This window comes from Sparus aurata, chromosome 11 (genome assembly GCF_900880675.1).
Source record: "Sparus aurata chromosome 11, fSpaAur1.1, whole genome shotgun sequence".
Taxonomy (NCBI): domain Eukaryota; kingdom Metazoa; phylum Chordata; class Actinopteri; order Spariformes; family Sparidae; genus Sparus; species Sparus aurata.
This window is the reverse complement of record NC_044197.1, coordinates 21,811,229-21,833,285: the sequence shown is the minus strand read 5'-3', so window position 1 is coordinate 21,833,285 and position 22,057 is coordinate 21,811,229. Positions and strand designations below refer to the sequence as shown.

General features: G+C 41.4%; 2 protein-coding genes across 3 annotated transcripts in view; both read right to left on the bottom strand.

Annotated features, from left to right (window-relative positions):
- Nucleotides 1-33: 33 nt before the first annotated feature.
- Nucleotides 34-9,431, bottom strand: ctdspl3 (CTD (carboxy-terminal domain, RNA polymerase II, polypeptide A) small phosphatase like 3). Its single transcript, XM_030433098.1, has 11 exons — nt 9,189-9,431; nt 6,636-6,759; nt 6,374-6,514; nt 5,600-5,714; nt 4,746-4,857; nt 3,168-3,254; nt 2,753-2,815; nt 2,297-2,376; nt 1,952-2,078; nt 1,552-1,647; nt 34-524 (listed from the first exon to the last, which is right to left on the bottom strand). Exons 1-11 carry the CDS (start codon nt 9,315-9,317, stop codon nt 459-461), a joined length of 1,140 nt encoding a protein of 379 aa, XP_030288958.1. The 5' UTR covers nt 9,318-9,431; the 3' UTR covers nt 34-458.
- Nucleotides 9,432-10,492: 1,061 nt separating this feature from the next.
- Nucleotides 10,493-22,057, bottom strand: part of arid3a (AT-rich interactive domain 3A) — a 49,959-nt gene continuing 38,394 nt past the window's right edge. The window contains exons 5-9 of one of the 2 annotated variants that reach the window (XM_030433096.1): nt 21,581-21,764; nt 20,026-20,273; nt 19,486-19,776; nt 18,906-18,995; nt 10,493-18,309 (exon numbers count right to left, since the gene is read on the bottom strand). In XM_030433096.1, coding sequence (XP_030288956.1) covers nt 18,149-18,309; nt 18,906-18,995; nt 19,486-19,776; nt 20,026-20,273; nt 21,581-21,764 — 974 coding nt within the window. In that variant the 3' untranslated portion in view covers nt 10,493-18,148. The remainder of the gene's footprint in view (nt 18,310-18,905; nt 18,996-19,485; nt 19,777-20,025; nt 20,274-21,580; nt 21,765-22,057) is intronic. The other variant, XM_030433097.1, reaches the window with a different exon arrangement.

Below are 22,057 nucleotides of genomic sequence, written 5' to 3'. Positions count from 1 at the left end.
AGATGAAACTGGGCTGAAAAATAAAACCAAACATTGTTTTTTGTCTCCCATTTATTGTTCGGGTATTTTATTCAATAAAAAGGCATATCTAAAATATACAGAGAGAACAGCTGTTGATTAGCAATATAATCAATAAATAAAAATCCTGACTATAAACATATTTCAAGTTTTGTTTTGTAAATATACACAAACGATGGGGAGCAGTTTTATTGCTCTGTGGAATGAGTTTCGGGGAGTTCAGGGGTTTCTGTGACAAACGACCAGCAGCATGTTTGAAATACCAATGTGCCGTCCTTTAAAGTCATCAGGGAGGACAGAGGAGGTCCACCACAAACTAACAGGCTTTGGGTTCGTTCCAACTGGTTCTGCTTTTTAGCCAAAGCATAAAGAAAGCAAACATGATCTGTGAAAGTCACATAGAGTAGTTAAAGTGAGGTTAGAGGGGGAGGAGAGTCCTGTTAGTCCTCTGACAGCAGCCTGTGGAAGTGATCCTTCCTCTTCTTCAGCACCTCCCGAAAATCCTCCTGAAAAAACATGACAGGAGATATTCAGGACTGAACGGTGAAGCCGTGGGAGGAAAGACGGCAGGCAGATGCTGCTGCAGATAACAAGCTGTTTAATCCTCAACTGGCTGTCTGGTAAAACACTGAAACATCTACCGGCTGCACTGATCGCGACTAAAAGAATAAAACTGATGTACAAAAACAATCTGGTTCACCCTTCAAACTTAAGCACATGACAGTTAAACTTCTACCTGTTAGTGGATCAATTATTTAACATTACGAACAGTTTTGATGCCTAAATACAAGTTTCACCGATCTCTTACCGGCTCTGCCTTTCTCTTAAATTTTCACCCCAATCTATTTTAAACCTACCTAAAGAAAATACTATCGGTTAAATTCATTTTAACAGTTTTTTGTCCAATTCTACTGTTTCTAATTTTTATAAATTTTATTATGTTATAAAATTATTGGCTTTATCTTTATAAAACACAGTTATGTTTAGGAAGTCTTTACTGTCTGTCTACATGAAAAAATAAATAAATAATCAAAGCCACAAATTCTCTCATGTTAGAAGCAGGAACCATGTTTACCATCTTCTCCTGAGAAGTGATTTCAACATTTACAGTGCAACTCCTCTAATTGTACACATTAAAGTGTATTTACAGGTGTTACGAGGAAATAAAGGTAGTCTAAAGCTTTTTGTGGCTCCAGAGTAGCTGCAAGCAATTTGTTGTAATTCCTCCAGAGTTGTCCCTCAGTGGATGTTGCATTGCGGGTAATGTAGGCACCAGGTTTTGGTTCAGTACGGTTAAGAAAAAAACAAAAACTTTCTTAAAAAATTACTTTTATAATGATTGTATAAATAAAACTTGCTGAAGGCAAAATTGTACAAACTCAGTTATTGAACCTTACAGTGAAACTTATAAAAAACTAAAGGGTAAATGGGACAGAATTCATCTTTCTCTACAGAAAGGATGCTGGAACAATGCAGTGACTTATGTCTGCCACTAAACAAACAAACCAGATAATCATAAACAGATGGACTTACTGCTGCAATGAGTTTCTCCATGGATGGGATTAGCTTCAGCAGTTCTCTGTCCTGTGACTCCCCGGACCAGCTCTTGATGGGAATTGTGTTCATCAGCTGGAAAAAATACCAGAATAAAAACAATCTTTTCACTGTTTTCATTGTGCAGATGGACTGGCAACAACATCTCCAAAGTATTTTAATGTATCACAGTATAACCCTCGTGAATTTCTATCCATTTGTAATTATCCCAAAAATCCCGCTGTCATCAACTGAACTAACATTGTTGGTTTTTAGTCTTTTCATTCATGGGATTTGTGGATAACAACGAAACCGTAGAGCATCAGCCATATCAATTAAATGCAATGAAAATGACACAGCACTAAATGTCAAACAGGTCGATGGGCTCCACGGTGCTTACATGGTATGGGTATGTGTGGGGCGCGTTGTCCAGGACTACGGTCTTGGCGAGATCCCTCCCGAGGACACTGAGATCTTTGATGTAGTGGCCGAGAACACAGGCGCAATCTTCCTGGTACAGACGATGTCTACAAAGGAAAAATAATACACATCGTCTGTTAGAGAGCTGTGGGTGTGACAGGCCCTCGTGTCCACAAAATGTTATTTTCCTGAGCAACAGCATCTTGGACAGGACAGGCAGCAGGCTGACACTCACCGAGTCCGTTAACCTGACAGAGTGCACGTCTCTGCGGTCAAGCGATGAGTTTATGAAACACAAGTGGTAACATATCTGAACATGACATACCGAAACAGTTTTCTCTGCGGGTCCAGGATGTTCAGAATCTTCTCAGCGTATTCCTTCTTCGCACACGTGTAAACAAACAGCTGCAACGGAACACAAACAGCAGCCGAACTCAACGGGGCGTATGGACACAACGAGATACTACACCGAGCGTCATTTATTTTAATATGCATACAAACATAGAATAAAGGTGGAAATTAACCGGTTCAGAGGAATTAAATGAAAATAAAGGAGACGGTTTGGTGGAGGAGAGTGTTTGGGTTCTAAAATAACTCAGAGGATCAGTTCATCAGACAAGCGCACAATAATTGAAATTCCACCAAACATCGTCAGATTGTTATTAATGATAAAGTCCACCTCATCTCACTGAAAACAAACAGACTGTAGGCGGCAGTTGTCTCAAGCCAACTGCACCAATAAACAATCAGACAATTCAGTTTAACGTGGATTAACACGTACCTCGTAGATTTTGGCCATGGACTGCAGAAACTCTTTGACGTGTGGTCGTAGGATCATGTACGCCTGTTGGTAGCAGAGGAGCAAAGAGGATGAAGGAATGAGTAAACACATATCCTTCATTATCTCCCCAGTTCATATTCAATCATCTAAAACTGTTCAATGAAGCTGAATCTCCTATACAAGTGTCTCTTTTCTGAGTCCTTCTCGTTAGAACAATTTTTGCACCAGTGTTATTGTTAGTTCTTCCATTTCTTCACTTCTCCTGCTTCCTGTCATCCCTCACTGAGGAGTACAAACACGCTCAAGTGATTCCTCCATCATCCTTTCACTCTTCTCACCATCTGCACTCGCTTGCTCAGCATGCCTCAGATTCAAAAAGCAGGTTTGTGGACAGTGACGTGCAATGGGCGGTTACCTTGTACTGACTGTCCTGGAAAGCTGTATAGAAGGTGTACTCCGCTTCGTCGATCACACTCAGTGAGCTGAACATCAGGGTCTCCTCCTGGAAAGAGACAGGTCAGTGTGACTTTGTATTTTTTGTGGGTATAAAAATCAATGTGGGTAATGATATTATGTTGGTAGTACGTAAAAAAAAATGGAGCTGTTGAAAGAAAATAAACTTTTGGAGAAACGCAACCCGACATCAAGCTGCGGTAGCCAATTGGGTGAGCCGGCAGTCAGACTGGCTTGTGTCAAAAGTACTGTTGTTCAGTTTGTTTACACCAAGTTGACACCAAACTGATACTTATAATGGACATTTTGCAAGTTTTCTGAAAAGCACTGGTTGACGTCACACGATGTCAGGGTGAAACGGGCGCCATCACATAGGCCAAAAGATAAAAACACATCACCCCAAAGATTCTACTATATTTTTTGTTTCCTCAAAAAACTGAATTCTGCCAGCAGGGGAGGACAAATACTCTGCAAACCTTTAGGCAAAGTTCACAGACCAAACAACGACACTCTCGCTGCACAACCATGCTCTAATGCTAGTCTCTCTATATAAGAACACCTGAACCAAGAAATTAAAAAAAAAAAAACAGAACAGAAAACTGAAACAACGATTGTGTTTGAGCCCTAGAAAACAATATGATAGTGTGAGGCAACAAGTGTGTGAGGTACTACAAACTAACTACTTTATGACAAGATACTACATCAAGTACACAGAGTTCGGAGAAGCATACTTTGGAGTTTGAACCTGGCAAGCACGAGTCGACACAACACCGCTGGCTCCGCGATTACACAACTACACCAGCCATTACACAAGTACTGGCCAGTAAAAAAATGATTTAAATTATCCAAAAATTCAAATGAAATGTCTTAAACTGCCATAGAGACATCAGAGCCGGTGGTAAAATCTGACCTGAGAGGGCTCGCATAAATAAGACTGCTCTTCCCAGGATGAGGACGACACTGATCATGAGCTGGGTTACTAGCTGCCAAGGCGCCTTCACATCTCCAAAACCAATAGAGCATATTTCCGAACAGGCATTGTAGGGACACACTGGTCACATATTCAAAATCTCAGCAGTTAATTTTTGCCTGAAAAAATACCAAAACGTATTCACATTACATAACAGGAGCCAAAATCAAGAATCCATCCGGTCATCTGGAATGTATTTGGCTGGATTTGGGCTTTGAATTGGAAGGGGACTCGAGCCGTGAGTGATGATGTTTCACAAGAAGAAACAAGAACACACACTGAGAAGGGCCTTCTGTTTGGCAGAGACAGCGAGACTCTTCTGAGACCTACTCTGCCACAGCTGGTGTGGATTTCAGCTGCTGGTGGCTCGTTTGTGATCCGTCCATCTTTGCGCCACATTCACATGACTGCAGTTCATTGTGTCTTATTAAGTTAAAATATCACAAGTTTATATTATAATTTGTCAAAGTTCAAGTTTCATGTCGGCTATTCATGTGTCTGAACTAGTGTGTGTGTGTGTGTGAGAGAGAGAGAGAGAGAGAGCAGGATGCTCCGGGCGAATAATCTCACCAGGTCGACCACCAGCGTGGCCTCAGGAGTGCTCCTGGTCTTGGGGGGGATGTCTCGGAGTCGGGGTTTGGAATGCTGAGACTGTGACGGTATGTTCTTGATGAACCTAAAGCTGGAGATGAAAATAAACATCTTAGAATAGAAGAAAAATAACATGAAGCATTACAACATTCAAATACAAATCAGCAACAACAAGTTAACATTAGGTACTTTACTGGCAAGCAAGACACCAGCCAACTAGTAGCAATTGTTTTTATAAACAAAGGGACTGTAATACTTTACGGTGTCGACAGTGAGTACTCATAACCCTCGGTTTGCACGGTGCCCCTGAAAAAACCTCAGTTTGGAGGGCCATGTAGCCCCAACACGTCACCTTACACCTATGTGTACATGCAAAATGGAGGGGCAGGGCTAAGTGGTAGGGGCAATAGGGGTAATTTATTATTAGATGTAAAGACTGTTGGTAAGATTATTGTGTGTTGTTAAATCCCCAGTCGTGATATATTGATGATGTAGAATGAGAAGATCGATCTCGTCATCACCTTAAAAATGAGCTCCTTCACAGTCTATTAAACTGATTTTGTGCATAATGGACAGGGATTGGGACAAAGGGTGGTACACGGCATGCATTCAATCTCTCTTCAGTGTTTCTCCCTGTACGGGTATTTATGTACGTTTTACAACATTCAACTCAGACTTGCGCTGTGTTGAAAATTGTATAAAATGTTACACGGCTCAACCTTGTTATATTAGCGCTGTTACTTTTGCTAAAAAGCGAAGTGGGCGTGCATTCAGACACGAGACCGACATGTTGAACTCCAATGAGACTGATGTGAAGGAGTGCGAGTACTCACGGACTGAAGGCGTCATCCTCGTCGTCTCCAGCCAGAAGGTCGATGGAGCCGTAACCGAACACACCTTGCTCTGGGCTCATCAACACGCTGTTTTCTGCACCTGCACACTTCACATCTGTATAGACACAGACACATATACAATTGTAAGCAACATGAGTATGTTCATCTCTGAGCAACCAGGGAAACTTAACACTTAGATGCGTCATGAGATGTCATTTCAATGTTTCATTTATTGTCATTCCAATGGGACTGGAGCCTCTCACTTCCTCTAACTGCTGAAGCTCTTCACAGAATCAACATTGTTTCTGACTCGGTCAGAATGGAACAGTAATGACTCACACTGGATCTGAGTTATAACAGGACACCGAGGAGGAGTCTCCTACCAATACAATAAATACCAACAGTCACCACATTAAAGCCTCCCAAGCGTTCAAGAGGCTAAAATTGTTCTTTGTATTTGATGCAACCAGGGTGGGAATTTATCACAAACCACCACAAAGAAGCTGGCAGTGGTTGTTATGCGAGTTTACTCCTCCAGGCTCTGTGTCATAGGAAGAAAAACAGCCATCAACAGGACAATTACCTCCTACGGTGAACAGTGAGGCAGCGAAAGTGTTGAGTGGATGAAGTACATTTACGCTCTCCTAAAGCATAAAATAATCAAAAATATCTGGAGGGGTAGCTGATGACTTTTAAGGTTCTTTGGATTCACTTAAGTTGAGTCCGTTTAAGGCCCAGCAGCTCGTATATAAAACACAGAATTGCAGTACTCACTCTCTTTGCTGGGAGTGAGGAAACGCACAATGGGCGAGTAGATGTTTCTTGCTGTGGTGTTACGAGGAGTCGCGGGGTCCATCTCTGACAGTATGTGCTCGTGACGCAAGATGGGCCTGATCGGAGTCTTGAAGGCCAAATCTAGACATCAAGAGGGAGACCAGTCAGAAAACACAAAAAACAAGTCACTGAAATATTAGGAAGCAAAATGTAAATATATATAAAAAGCATAAATGAGAAACACTGGACTCTGCCACCACACCTGTTTCTCCATCATCAACGGGGATGGCTCTCTTCCTCGCCCGGCCACGGGGCAGTGGTCGCCTAGTCATTGTAGGAATCTCATCATCTGAGTGTTGGTCATCATTATCCAAGGTGTCTTCACTCTGCACAGTAAAGTCAAAAAAGGTTGTGATAAACCAAGACACTGATAGTGGAGTTTTGTTTCAGCGTGTTCGGAATTTCAGATCACATGTTTTACAAAAGCACATCTCATATTGACCCTGTAAAGTCTATTCAATGACACCGGTAGCCTTTATAAAACCGGATTAAAATGCTGAAATATCACAACAGACATATCGATATGATCTGCTGATATCAATGGAAATACTTTCTAGCGCTTTAACAAAGAAATCTACACCCAGAGAAATAAAAATAATAATAATGTAGTAGACTTGACTGTCCAATCATGTGGAGGCATTCATTGTTTTTGTTTTTTTAGACGAGTCAACAAAGAAAATTTCACTAAAGCAAACTAAACTAAAATTTCTATTATCTGCAACTTACTGTTACCATTACACCAATTCTCCAGGATGAAATAAAAAGATTGAAAGAATATCATCTAAATGATATCCAAATATTTACCTGTAGCTGAAGTACAAAACATGAACCTGGAATACCATAACCTTAAAAAAAAGCGTTGGTGCAACACCGTGCATAAAGCCTGACCTTTCACAAGATGGAGCTACTATTCAAATGCAAAACTGACACAGTAAGACAATCTGGTTAACTATGACAGAGTAGAACCTGTTCAGAAGAGCTGTATGCGGTAATACCAGCATATCAATGGTGCATAGACGAAAAAAATAATAATATTCGGTGATAGTGTTTATTGCAAGATTATGCATCACTATTATGGTTTAATTTTGTCCATGAATATGTCAGTGCCAGGAATGTCTGATTTAACTCTTTTTTATGTTGCAACAGAAATGCAGCACCACTGCTTTGGAACGCCTGCAGATAAGTGGTAAAGACTGCAGAGAAGATTCAACAGATCTCCACTGCCCTCTCTGCAGAGCATCTACCACCGCAGAGTCCACAGGAGAGCTGCCTCCATCTTCAAAGACCTTACACTTCTACCCTCAGGCTGGAGATACCAAAGTATTAAGTCCAAGACCACCAGACTAAAGAACTCTATCTTCCCCACTGCCATCCGACTCCTAAACAGCAGATAAGAGTTTATTCTACCTCACAACTGTCCCTACTTTTTTTTTTTTACATGTGCAAAAATGTTTTTAAAGTGCTTTACTTTGTATGTTGTATATTTCAGATGTATATATTTCTTTATTACACTGTTGGCATTCTGCGGACAGCAAAGGGAGAATTTCATTGCATAATTGAGAACATGTTTCTTCACTGTGCACATGACAATAAACACTCTGAATCTTGAATGCTGCCTCAGTCACACATGTATCTGTTGTGTTTTACTCTTTTTCTGTCATTCTGCAACAGTCATATCAACAGAACATGCCCACATGTGAGCCATAAGCCTTAACTACCGAGGAGAGTGTGCAAATGCTGCTCAGGTCCTCGTTGTAAATATTCTGCAGGCAACTGTGTCCCACTGACCTACTTTTACTGAGACCCTCTCTCACATGTTACTGGGCTGTTTAATCCTCTGTCAGACACCACGTCACAGAGCCGTAGACCTGTCTGGATTTTATGGTTCAGAGTTGCGTACCATAAAACCTCGACTGGGATAAATCCCTGGTGGAGCCATCTCAAGGGAAAATACTATAGTTAAGTGATGTCTCGATGTTGTAAACATTGACTGGAATGGATTTGCACGCTGAGTCAAAGGCAACAAGCCTTAGTGCAGGGAATAAAATCCCTTAATTCGAAAAGGAGCAAAACTCCCAAGTAAACAAATCTTGTTCAACACTTGGCTGCAGATACAAAGCCAACACAAGATAAAGTGTCCATGTACTACGTACTACTGCTACTGCTAGTACTACTACTACTTAAGACTCAAACACAACATGACATTCCAATATAGCTAATAAATATAACGTTAAATAAAACCAGATGTTGTCCATTATGGGGAACGTAAACACAAACAACAGCCTGAGCAATGGCGGTGAAGCTGGATTAACAGCTTCAACAAAAACGGACCACTACAGCCTTCATAGGGGTGAGATTAAGACTGCAGCGACATCAGTTCTACGTTTATGAATCACCTAAAAACTCTTCTTAACATATCAAAGTTTATTCGAATAACGTTTCCCCCTTTAAATAAGAGCAGGGGTTAGAAGCCACCTATCGTTCCGCAGCTGCCGCTTCAACCATGGACCTACAACAAAGCTGCAACACAACAGCAGCAAGCGATGCTAACAAGTTAGCATCGCTTGCTGCTGTTTTGTTTCGAGGATGCTAGCTAACCGACATCCGGGCTACGCAGCATCAAACACCCGGACGTGTATTCCCACTCGTGAATCTGGTGACGAACACAGTGTTTAATGCGACCACTGACATTCACGGTGATATTAGAAAAGGTCGCTGACTGATGAATGAATCGTATCAAACCGTAGTTTGTTACCTTGGGTTGAGGCGAGCTTTCGGTCACCGTCAGACGCGTTCGTCTCGGCGTCGCTTTGTTGGACGGTCTTCGCTTGCTCCTCGGCGTCTCCGCACAAGGTGTAATGGTTTTTTGAGACCTAAGCCTCATTTTTGTTCTCAATATGTGACTTTAAAACATCAACACATAAACTGCTCCACTGTAACGATGGTGACCGCTGAGACTATTTGCGTTTCTTTTCCATACGGCTAGTTTCAGTATTGGTGAAGAACCGCCCCAGCTCTCCCTCTGATTGGCTAAACCTAACTGTAAATCTTTCCTAACCAATGAAACTAAATGAGAGAATGAATTACATCCAATCATAGGCAGAGTAGTGCGGGTCTTAGGTGTCGCCCCGCCCATCCCCGTGTATTCTCGAATCAGTTTGTGTGTTTAAATCTGCCGGGGTGCGATAGGTTCACCACTGCGGACACTGTTATTGGGCGGTGCTTCAGAAAACTCCAGCGTCAACGTGAGACAGGAGTCACGTTGCAGGCCGGAGCCCTAGTGTGTGTGTGTGTGTGTGTGTGTGTGTGTGTGTGTGTGTGTGTGTGCGTGCGTGCGTGCGTGAGCGACGCTCTAGATTCTAGATCAATATAGACATTCGTGCAGTTTCCTCCGAAAAAGATATTTTTATTTCAAATACACAAAAGGTTCACGGAAAATAACAGTGGCTGAAATGCTAGAAAACCTTCTAGATGGGTCATTGCATGCCAGCTGCCACTAAATCCAGAACTTTTCCCAGTTCCCGTCACGGATGTACGGATGAAAAAAATAATACTGAGACTTCAATTTAATTCATGTAACCTTGAAAAATCCTATAGCTGTAGTCTAAATATCTAAGTTAAGAATTGTTGAAGTTTGGCCCTGAACATCCAAGGGACACTAAGGGAAACTTGGCAACATTCATTCAAATTCAAATTTAACCCAAACAAAGAATTTGTCGTTTTCAAAACCTTATCTTTATCCCTGTGGCTTGTATAAATATATTTGTTTTTCCTGTCGTTTTGTCGATTTTGAGTCTGTTTTAAATTGTGAAGTTCATGTAGTGTTTGTTTCCGAAAATTCAATTTACCTTATTTTCCCAGGTTAATCTACTCAGTATCAATCAAGGAGTACATACTTTATGTCTAACAGGCAAACCAGACTGTAAGGCAGTTAAAAGACTGAGTTAGTACGGTTACATTTGGTTTCTAACACCAAGGCCAACCAATTAAAAGTGAACGACTGTGTCATTTTTGTTACGTTATCTCAGGGAACATACAATAAAACACCCGAGGCTCTGGTAACATTTAAGAAAGGTGATATTTTATTAATTTCAGATTCAAAATAAAAGTATTCACACAAACACATATTGAGTAAATAGGCAAGAATAGTTCTTCACCCTTCGAAAACAAAGAATAAAATAAAAGAGAAAAAAAAAAAATAAAGACAGTTGCATTGTCCGCCGCCACTTCACTGTTAAACATGTTTACCGGGAAACATCCCATTCATCAAAAAAATCTAAATTATTTATAGAAAAAAATAAAAGTAGGAATAAGCACACATTAATAGACTGAAAAAATTATTCGTAGTACTAACAGAAGTACTAAAAGCAGTACTTATTTAGTACTAGTAGTAGTTAGCTGTTGAGCTGGAGGTTCCCTCCAAAACTGAACAGCAGAAGTGTTACGAACCTGTAACACAGAGAAAAACAGAGCGACAGGGGAAGCCACCTCAGTGTCCAAAATGAACCCGTCAGTTCACCTACAGGGTGACGATTATATCTGTTTATTCCAAGATAACAACATAAATACACCACAATACTTGTTCTCAATACAACCTCATGTGCGTCACGAGGTCACCACTAATCTGAAGTACTGTACTGGTACGCTGAAGTTCATTTTAGACCCTGGCGCCTGCCCTCCCGCCCTCTTTGTGTACCCACTAAACTGTAACTTGAGCCCGCACTGGGTTAAATGCATCAAACTGGAGGTAGAGGTAGATTTTCCTGAGAAGTTTGTAAAAGACAAGATCTATGTTTTTCTTGTTTAAGTTCTGAAGTTAACTCGAAGACACGTGAAGCCACCCCACATCACGTCACATGCTTCCCTAAAGTAATCACATCGTTATCATAATCATTAATGAATCTGCTCCTAATGTAATCTCTGTGTGCCGGGGTTGCTACAGCAAAAATCCAGGAAGGAAAAATAAAAATTTAAAAAGCAAGGAGAGAGCAAAACAAAATATATAAACATGATAAAATTCACAGCCCTAAAAAGCCATATTTTAGAAATATTCTATTTAATTAATCTTAGTAATACAGGTTAATTCATACAATTGTCACAGCAGAAGGCATCTCGTTATTTCTCATCATCATTTTCTTCATGAAGTCAGTGGTGAAGTCCAGTCGAAAGCCCCGAAACCCCACATGCACCTTAACCCGTAAATGTTGCAGCAGAATTCTCATGTTGGCAACATGTGGGAACAGGAGTCAGAGCAAATTTTACATGCAAGACACTCTGGACTTATTTCAAAAGGTTCTTGAAGCTACAACTCCGGTGGGCGTAAAAGCAGCAAATATTCAAATGACTTTCTTTTGACGGTTTGACATTGAGCGAGCGAGGGGTTTGTGCTGATTGGAAGCTGCAGAGAAAAGCACTACATTTGCTACCTACGTCGTCGGGAAATCAAACTCAGAGACAAACAGAAAGCATTGGATGAAATTAGTCCAGCTAAGTCATTGCTCTGATCCGTACAAGAGCACACGAATGCACCAAAACAAGCAGACATTTGAAATCAATGCAAGCTTTTACACTACAATGTCATGGGGACAGAAAATAAAGCAAAGACTCTGTGATTGAACATACAGACACATACATGCAGCTGAAAATAACAGCCTGAGGACAGATCTGCTTAAAACTCTTCTCAAAGCGCAGAGGTAAGACTGATCCAGCATTCAGAGCGACTTTAACCTAATTGGTTTTTAAAATGCCAGATGTGGAGGAATCTGCCTGAACACAGGATGATTGATTAATGATTGTTTACTGCGTCTTTAAAAAGGAAATACACTCTTCAAGTGGCTGACTTCTCTGATTTCGCTGTTCCATGATGATCTAAATGCAATCGATGAGGCTTTGTCACTTCAACAAGGAAGAAATAAAGATATGAACACTTAAAATAATATATATGTTTTTGCAGTAAATGGTCGTACTAAGGACATTACTTTTTCCCGCCAACATTTTTCCAGTGTACCAGATGTGGAGGAACCCGCCTAATCACAGCTACAGAGAAACAGGCAGGACAGGATAATTGATGATTGATTCTTAACTTTGTTTTTAATACATAGATTATGAATATGAACATTTAAAATATGCCCCGTAAATAATTTTTGTAAATTGTCGTACTGAGGGACATCGAACCATTCCGTGTTTCCGGCCAGGAAATCTAACTGATTGTGCGTCATAACAAAACCCTCCACAGAGGGGAGCTCTCAGTAAAGAGGTTGAACTGCATCCACTCTGACATCTGTGGTCCTGAAATTGATTAAAGGTGAGAGCCACATTTTTTCAGCGGATATCTGATTGCCTGTGGTCTTTAAACGCTGCTTCAGAAGTCAAAGTCTTATCGACAACGTTGGGATGAGGTTTTCCTGCGCGAACCTTCAACAAGGCCTCTCACTTGTGGCTGAGGCAAATAAATCTGCCGAAGCGTCAGTTCTTGAGGTAGAAACAGGGCTCGGTTGAGGATGAAGGGATGTCAGAGTGTTTGGAGGTATACGGCGTTGTCCCCTGATTGTCGCAATTAAAAAGATGCTGCCGCACACTTTACTGAGAGAGAGAGAGCTGCAGTACCTCCACTGTTCAAATGCAAATATCTCACAGAGCCTGTCAATAGATATACAATAAACATGGATCCACTGAAGGGGGGCAGGTGCTTGAATGTTGCCTCAGGGGCCAAAAGGTCACAGGGTCGAATGTTAAAAAACGCAACGTTGATCCTTTAGATCAGTATTGATTGAATTTTGTTATCTCCTGCCGCCCTCCCCCAACCCAATGCTTTCAGCCTCAGCATGTCTCTATTTGATTGTCAGCCATTACCAACGACGGTGACATCTGCTTCTCATACAGAAGGAGAAACAGAAACACAGGGAACTTCTGGACTTTTTGAGTGTTTTGAGTCTTTTTAAATTGTGGGTCTAGTTATAGTTATGGCCTATATATCTAAAGTTCAGCATAGCAAGTACACACTACCATCGGAGGCGCCGAGACTCATTTTTCACTGTAGAAATAAAGTGCCTTCCTCTGTAACAAATCTAGACTGAGAACCAAGCTGTGAGTTTTAAAATCAGACCAAAACTCACCTTGTAAACAATGTATTTGACCACCTGAATCTCCTCTTTATCTATGAGTGACCTCTCCAGTGGTGAACGACTTAACCGAGTTGAGCACACGGCAAATGAAAAGCAACGCGGCTTTGTACGACCTCACGCCGCTGTAAGGATGCTGACACAAAGCTGTAATCTCACACTGGCTGAAGTTTCAGTTCTGCTAAATGTTTTTCTCACATATAAAAACACTGGTTAAGTTAAGCCTCCGCAGTCGGAGACAAAAAGAGGCATCAGACTTCAACCTTGTGAAGAAATGCAGATGAAGGGGAAAGAGAAAGCTGATGTGAAATCTAGTCAGTCTACGATGTTGTTGCTGCAGTCTTTAAATAGACTGAATAGCCGTGGTAGCCTAGAGCTGCAGTTTGGGCACTTGTGCCACCTGCAGGAAACAACTGTTAAAACTGTCGTTCTTCCTTTTTATAACCTCTGTTTGTGGGTGTTTGAGGGTTTGCACGTATTATTTTAAACTGGCAAAACAAGCAGTGTTAACATGGTTGACCAAAATTCTATATTTGAACTCTGGAGCATGATTATTGGTAGATCAGTGACTCGTTCTCCAAATAATTAACATTTCAGCTCACTTGTCTGAAGGTCAGGTGCCTGAGGAAGCTTAAGGATTAATGGACAAAGGTAACAGTTGGTGGAGCTATGTTTCTGTTTGAACATGTAACAACCACTGAAGGTTAGTACAACACAATGATTCTACATGATTATTTATTTATAGCGCGATGGCCGCAGCGCCCTGTGTAGTTGTGTGTATGTGTGTTGTGTTCCCTCAGCTGGGTGGAGCTAAGGTACTTCTGTGGTAACCGGGAACATCTGGCCAGAGTTCCTTAATTATTTAAGCCCGCCCGCCCAGACGCCAGTGTGTCGACCCCTTCATCACTAACTCTGTTCACCACTGCTTTCTATACTGACTTTGAACCTCGTTGTGCTAATTATTATTATCACCTATTATTATGAAATGCGCTCTATAAGTAAAGTTGGATTGGACTGACAGATACCACAGATGTATATAGATGTAGATAGTTAACACAGAGATGGCTTCTCTGCAGCCCAAAGAGAACAGCTTGCCTGATGCAAACACCAAAAAAAGTTTTGTTGTTTTTGGTACGTTCCCACTCTGCCAATAGACTTTACATTGTGACAACGTCACAGATTTGTAAAATCGCCTTTTCAGTTTAAGTTTTACAAATATTAAGCCACGCACTGTATTCATTGATTTTAAAAGTTGACTTTAAAAATTCAGGAAACCTATGATCTCAAAATTCCCAAGTAATGTAAACTTAAATTTAAGTTGTATGAGCCACAAAGTTTTAACAACTTAAAATGATTAGTCTAATTTATTAGATAATTTAGAGATCATCGATATCACATGATGAGATTTTACGGTGTGGGCCAAAAGGTCATAACGGAAAGAGTCATGATTGACGTTTTTATCATTCCAGGTGTCCTGTCATCAGTAAAAACAGACATCTCTTCTGACAACTGCCAGGGAATGTTTGCCAACAATGCCACACCTGACCACCGGGCTGAGTTGGAAGCAAGGCTTCGTCAATGATACAAGTGTAAACTGTAAAACTTCAAACACACTCAAAGAAAACAGCAACAGTGAAGACTGTAGCAGTAGATAGTGACATTTATATATCTACATCTGCAAGTCAAAACTGCCGCTGCTTTTCTTCCCTATAGGTGGTGCAGGGTGGCCTGCAAATAGACAAAAACAACTTTGTGGAGAAGCTAAATGTGGATTAGTGAGTTTGTGAGTCAGTTTCAAAAAGGTCCACCATGTTGAATTTAGAGCATCTAGCAGTGTAGATGCAGGCTGCAAACAATGACATGACAAATAAAACATGCAAAAAATGTGAGACTCTCTCTGGAGCCACTGTTTGATTTGTCCGTTCTGAGGAAGACCAGCTCTCTCTGTAGATAGAACAGGCTCATTCTAAAGTTATGAAAAACACAATGGTTCTTAGTTGTGGGTGATTATGCACTAATTAAAATGTAATTATCAAAATTAAGTTCTATTTCTGCCCACAGATCCCATCAAATCCTACACCCTGGTCCTTTAACCCCATTAGATGCTTCACATCTAAACAGATACATCACTGCTGGTGTTTTATGTTCTACATTTTGACCGGAATTCCTCAGAAAATGCTTTATTGAACTCAAACAATGAGATATTGTCTCTGCCCCCAGAGTAGTTCTGCCTCTAACAAACGTTTGAAAATAATCCAGCTGAAGCTCCACTTTTCTTCCTTGGAAGTAATAAAACAAGTGAGGTCGGACAGGTCACTCCTGAGCCTCACGGTTTTGTTTAACTTTAAGATTCACTTTTAATGATCATATGTCTCTTTGGATGAGAATCGTTGGCTGCTTGAGTATAAAGACTACTTCTCAGAACTGACCAGTGTTTGCGTAGCAGCTGGTGGTGATTTCCCACTAAGAAGCGAGTCCAGAATCAAAGCCGCGACAGCCATCTGGTGATATTTGACTGGAACAGTAAAAACTGATTAGACGGAGGTACTGCTTGCTCTCTGGTCATCTCATGCTGTGTTAAGGCCTCAGAACAGAACCCACATACAAAGCCTGATTTACTTCCTAACGTCAGTAGGAATGAGGCTGCTTTGCGTTGGGGGTGGGGTCGGGGGAGTTGAGTAACAATATTTAACAGCCAACAGTCCAGAGAGGTAACACAGGTTAAAGTTCAAATAGCTGAATGATTGAGAGACACAACTACTTCTGAATGATCTCCACTCTGGCTGATTTAACTTTTTATAAATCTAACTTCAGTGAGTGGTCGTGCAGACGCTAAAAGACACAAGTCGCGGCTACGATTACCTCTGAGCTCACATTGTCAAAAGCCCCTATTAAGCAACATGTCAAAACAGTCAGAGGATCACAAGACATTCTCTGTTGACAGGTGACGAGCTAGTCCTTGTCACAGGCCAGAATAAGAAGCACTTGGATCAGAAGAAGCACTAAGTCATGCAAAACACACAGCTGAAACACAAAATAACAGCATCTGTAATCTATAACACAAAAAGCAAAACAACAAAACGACAGAAAGGAGTTGAAATAACTGCCGGGAGAAGTTTCCTGACACCTGATTGTCCATGTGAGCGTCTCCACAATGATGAGGATTTAGTGGATGCACGACTCCTGCGAATTCACGACAGGAAATTGCAGCTTTCCTGCAACACTCCTGATCGCTGAAGGGCTTTATCTACAAATACGGGGATGAATCTGACCTTAAGACAATCAATACACTAGAAGGCCGAGTTAGAAAAAAGGATAAAAATGTGATCTTTCTGCAGAGAAAGATGTTGAAAAGCACTGTGCTGTCAAGATACTGTACAAAGCAATTAGCAGTCAGACATCTGAGAACAATCAAAAAAGTGTATTATTCTCAACAGGAAGAGTCTGTGTAGACGTCACTGAGGCTCAGATAGTCCAGCGAGACAAAAAACCTCAAGAACGGTTTTAGGTCGTGGTCCCTCCTGCATAACTGACCTTACTCATAGAAACAGCCATTTGAACACTAAGCTTGACAATTGACATGCAAGATTGGCGTAGATATGGATTGAACTGGCTTCATGTCAACAGACAGGTGAGGATTTGGATAAAAATCAGCCAGCAGTCTCAGGAAGAAGAGCGACATAAGCTGCTTTCATTCAGCAGGGACGTCAGTGACGTAGCATTCTAGCTAATCAGCCACTACCGAGAGCCTGGTAGCAATTGATAACGGACCAAATGTATTTAAAAACTGAACCAATATCCCTGCATATTCTTGAAATTCAGTTATTGATTGATGTGTATCTGGGTACACAACAGGAGCGCAGACCTGCACTCCACACAGAGATCCAAAATGGCTGCCATGTGAATAAGGTTATAAGGTTTTCCACAAAATGAGGTCACAACGGTACTTTGTTATATGCCCTGAAGAAACAACATATACCTTTAAAGCTTTTCTGATTAAAAATAGAGGATATTCATATTTTCTCTTTTTTTTTTTTTATAGAATTCTAAATATATAGTTTTTTTTCCTGCATTAAGAGGATTGTTAAAGATTTAAATGATAAAACACAATAAGGAGAATAACAATAATGATAATAATGACAATGAAAAGATAAAATAAAATAAAAAAAATATCTCTCCCCGAGAGGATAAAACATCGCTGTCAATCAGTAGCTGTGTTTGTGTGTAAACAGTGCATTACCCTTCCTAGTTATTACCTTCTCTTTTGTTCTCCGATAATCTGTACATTTATGCAGAAATAAATAATTCACAGGTTGTGCATACATATTTGTTTAGCATATACTGGCTCTCAGTTGGGATTGTTTTTTTTTTTTCTTCCGAAATCATTTTTGGCTATGAAGAACAAGAGAGGTGAGTTGGTGAGAGATAACCTGAGATAGTGTACTTCAAGTGATTTGTGAGTTTCAGTTTGTGTCTGTACAGTTTATGGTTCTTTTCTTTTTGGCATAGATTATATAGAAAATGAGGTTGATTTTTGGCTTTACTTAGCGTGGTAATTAAAAAAAAAATAAAGGGGGAAAGGCTGGGGGATTTGTTAAGACAATGAGTTGCTGGAGGTTGAGGTTGAGGTAGGTGTGTTGAGCTGCTGCTGCTGCTGCAGCTGCTGTGGAGCTACGATGCGACTCTTGTTGGAGAGTGACGATCCAGACGCGCCGGACAAGGCTGACCCTGCTGCTGCCTGGGCAAAAAGAACACCTGGACAGAGAAAGGTACAAGAAGGCCAAAAATGGAGGTCAGAATACAAATAATGCCTGCTGAAATTAATCTCCATTTTAAAAGTAACTTATTGAAATAGTTGTACATTTTGGGAAAAAACACTATATGCTTGTCTCCCCAAGAGTTAGATGACAAGATGATGGGACTCTTTCTTGTAAACAAGATAAACAACTAACTTAACATGGTCCAAAGTTACTTATACTGGCAACAGGTGACTTTTTTTTTTACCCCTAACCCTTCCCAGGTAACAGCAGTGCAACTGGAATAAGTGTGGAAACTCTACACTGCAAAACAAAAAGAACCCCAAGGCAAGGAAGGAAGGAAGGAAGGAAGGACATTCACTGGATGGTGTTATATCAGAGTCTGTTCCCTTGCTAATATGTGTTTCCTCTTACCAGTGGGACTTAAACGGGTCAATTTGGATTCTGATAGTTATTCTTTGCTTAGGATAGTAGCCAGGCTGAAAGCAGTAGCCATTTTATGAATTATGCTTTTTCACTCTGGATCACCTGGCTGTTGTTCGCCAAAGGAAGTGATGAGCTGGAATTCCTGTGTCACATGACAGCGATACTCACCAGTGTACACCACTCCATTGAGCTCCACCGACATGCTGATACTGCTTGTGCCATTGGTGGTGAGGTTCAGGGCCGAGTCCTGCCTGGCTTCTGTGAGAAAGACAACCACAATGTAGAAACAGTCACTTATTATGGAGTTTTATTCAGTATGGAGACTACAAGGTGTTTTTCCATCACTAGTCCAGCGTTAACTGTGTATACATTAAACAAACTCAACGCAACCCAAGACCACAATACTCTCAGAACAGAAACAACTTCTGAAAACATGAATTCAGCATTTCTCTGAAGCCACCTGTATACTGAGAAACAGTTTGCATGTTCCATCAGATAGACAGAAACGAAAAGAAACACTGCAATACGATCAAAGAAGGGAATCCCCACACAGACTGACACACACACATTCTATATGCACGCATGCATCTGCTTGTATAAGTAAAACAGGTCAACATATAGGCCTTTCTCCTCACGGTTTGGTGATGTGGTTTGTGGCGAGGTTACAAGAATTTCTGAAGATACCAACTGCCAGGAAGAATGCTCACATTATCTGAATGTCTCAGAAACTCCACAGTGAGTTCAGTACCTTGGTTATTGATGCGGATGTTCATGGGTATCTGTGCGGTCATGGCTAGCAGGTTGTGTTGTAGAGCTCTCTGCAGGATTCGGTGCTGTTCCTCAGCTGGCAGCGCCATCTTCTTCTCTGGAGGCTCGCCGGCCTCCAGCTTGTCCCTCAGCTGCTCCAGAGCTGCCACCTGAGCCGCCATTGCCGCCTGAGCCGCTGCCGCCTGCACGGCAGCCACCGAGTGACCAGCAAAAGCTCCCACTGGCAAACGAGCCATACCGATTCCTGGCAGCGATTGGCCTGCCTCCTCTTCTGACCCGACACCACCGAAAGGGAGACGGGGGATTAAATCAAGCAAACTAAAGTACTTCTAATGAGTAATGCAGGCAGGATGGGAATGTCATTCCTCCCTGAGCACACTGACAGAAAAACAGCTAGTTCCACAGTCACACTATGTCCGCAGACACAGCACCAAAGTAAATTTGAGTCTTTAAATTTCAACCATTGAGCCCTCTGGTTAATCCCATGTGATATGAGAGCAGCATAACACACAAATCTCACCTTTCTTGATCTTCTGGATGGGGGTCAGCGAAGCCCCATTGGTGCCCACCTGCAGGCCCACACTAGGCGTGGAGAGTTTGGGCGACGAGAGCATGGTGGGCGTCCCGTTGGGCGAGTAGGTGAAGAGGGAGCTGCCGAAGCTCTGTCGTCGGCCCTCCCGCCGATTACTGTCGATGGCTGCCTGGAGCTCGTTGGGGTTGCTCAGACCCCTCTTATCACATTCGTATGGGTACAAGTACTTCATGTATCTGAAGGGAACAATATTTTTTTAGTGTTTAAAATGAATACATGCAAAATGTTAACAATTGGAGGTAAGCTACAAATTGAACACATCAGATCAGTGTTCACATCGTGAGGAGATCATTGTTTAAATTTAACTTTCACCTCTTTTATTTCTTCTTTTTTTATTGGTTTTAACTCACCATTCTCTTAAGATGTATTAGTAACCTTCTTTTATTCTCACCTTCTAATGGTTTTAATTCACTTGTCATTCATGTTACTGGTCTTGTTTATTGTATTTTTCAGATGTTGTTCAACTCACATGTGTTATTTTGGTGATGTTTTAATTGTCTTATGTTTACTGTGCTGCAGTATAACTTTGCTTGCGTGCTAAAACATATTCTGTGTCTCTGAAGGAGATTTGTCATGCCCCTAAAAAATAAACCTACTGATGTCATTGTAGTGTCATCAGGATTAGCAGGAAACAGGATGGGGTGGGGGGGGGGGGGGGGGTGGGGGGGGGGGGGGGTGGGGGGGGGGGGTGGCAACTGAGCCACTGGGGCACCCCAAAGACAACAACATTTCCACAGAAATATTGAACTAAAAGTCATGAGTCCATTTAAAAAATGTGTCTCTCCAAAGTCCACAAACGATAAGTAAATATAGAATGAAATTAAAAGTTAAGTACCCCTATAAACTCAGTGTAAGCATTGCCCTGGCTACAGTGAATTACTCATCTGAATGAATTATCTGAAAATAAAAAAACAGCTCTTAATTACACAAGATACTGAGTGATGGACAGTAACTTGAAGCAATAGAAGGAGATGCTCCTGAAGATCATCTTGAAATTGCAGCTCTCACTCTCATATTAATGGATCTGTGAGACAGCTAATGAGGAGTGAGCGCGTGCTGCCATTTGAACCAACTACAGGAAATGGTTTCGAACACAGAGGTTAATTGGTCAAACGAAATGGTTGCTGACATCTGATAGCCAGCAGCTTCACATGCTTGAAACGCTCGGCAGAACAAACAGTTTATGAGGGTGGAGAGTTGTGGATACCTAAAGATACTGAAATCAGAAGGTTTATTGATCTCTATTGTGGCAGGATAACAGAAATCAAAACTGTCCAATACGTTTTGTTTACAGGCGCTTTTGGTTTGTGACTAACAGTGTGAATCCAAACAAACCCGAACCCTAACTCAAAGAGTAACTAGTAAGTAACAGTAAGTACAGCTACAGATCAGATCAAAGAAAAAAGGCGTGATGTGTGGTCACACCAGTGTGTGCATGTGTGTGTGCATGCGTGTGTGTGTGCGTGTGTGTGAGTGTACTGACTGTGTGCGGAGGGTGAAGGCTGCACTGGTGATTGAGGTAGGCAGGTTGAGTCCCTTGGTGATCTCCCTCCACAGTTTCTTGTTGATGACCTCCACCAGGCCGCCCTTCTCTGTTACCAGCCTATAGAGCATGTACAGATCCAGGACCTGTTTGGCCATGATGGGAATACGATTCACTGGGGTTCCTGGAATAATAAACACACACACACAAACACGGGGAAACTCATTTTTATATCGACAGAAATGTGTTTACACACTGGTCCTTGCTGGGAATCTTTGGGGTTTGACACAAGAGCAGACTACAGACAGAGGTTGCTTTCACCATTTCACCAGCCAATTACTCATTTTAAGCTGATCAGGACTCAGAGAATGATGCTGCTGAGGTATCATGACATTCACATTTGTTTCAACCAGAAAATGAAGCCATATCAGGTTGGGTGATTTTTAACCTTGAGAACACAAAGCAAGTAGCACACCA

Excerpts from the sequence above, each read along its gene's own strand:
- ctdspl3 (XM_030433098.1), bottom strand. The coding sequence starts at position 9,317 with ATGAGGCTTAGGTCTCAAAAAACCATTACACCTTGTGCGGAGACGCCG. Across the intron at positions 6,515-6,635 it reads CGTTGATGATGGAGAAACAG|ATTTGGCCTTCAAGACTCCG; the intron begins GTGTGGTGGCAG and ends CTTGATGTCTAG. Across the intron at positions 4,858-5,599 it reads GAGGATGACGCCTTCAGTCC|CTTTAGGTTCATCAAGAACA; the intron begins GTGAGTACTCGC and ends TTTCATCTCCAG.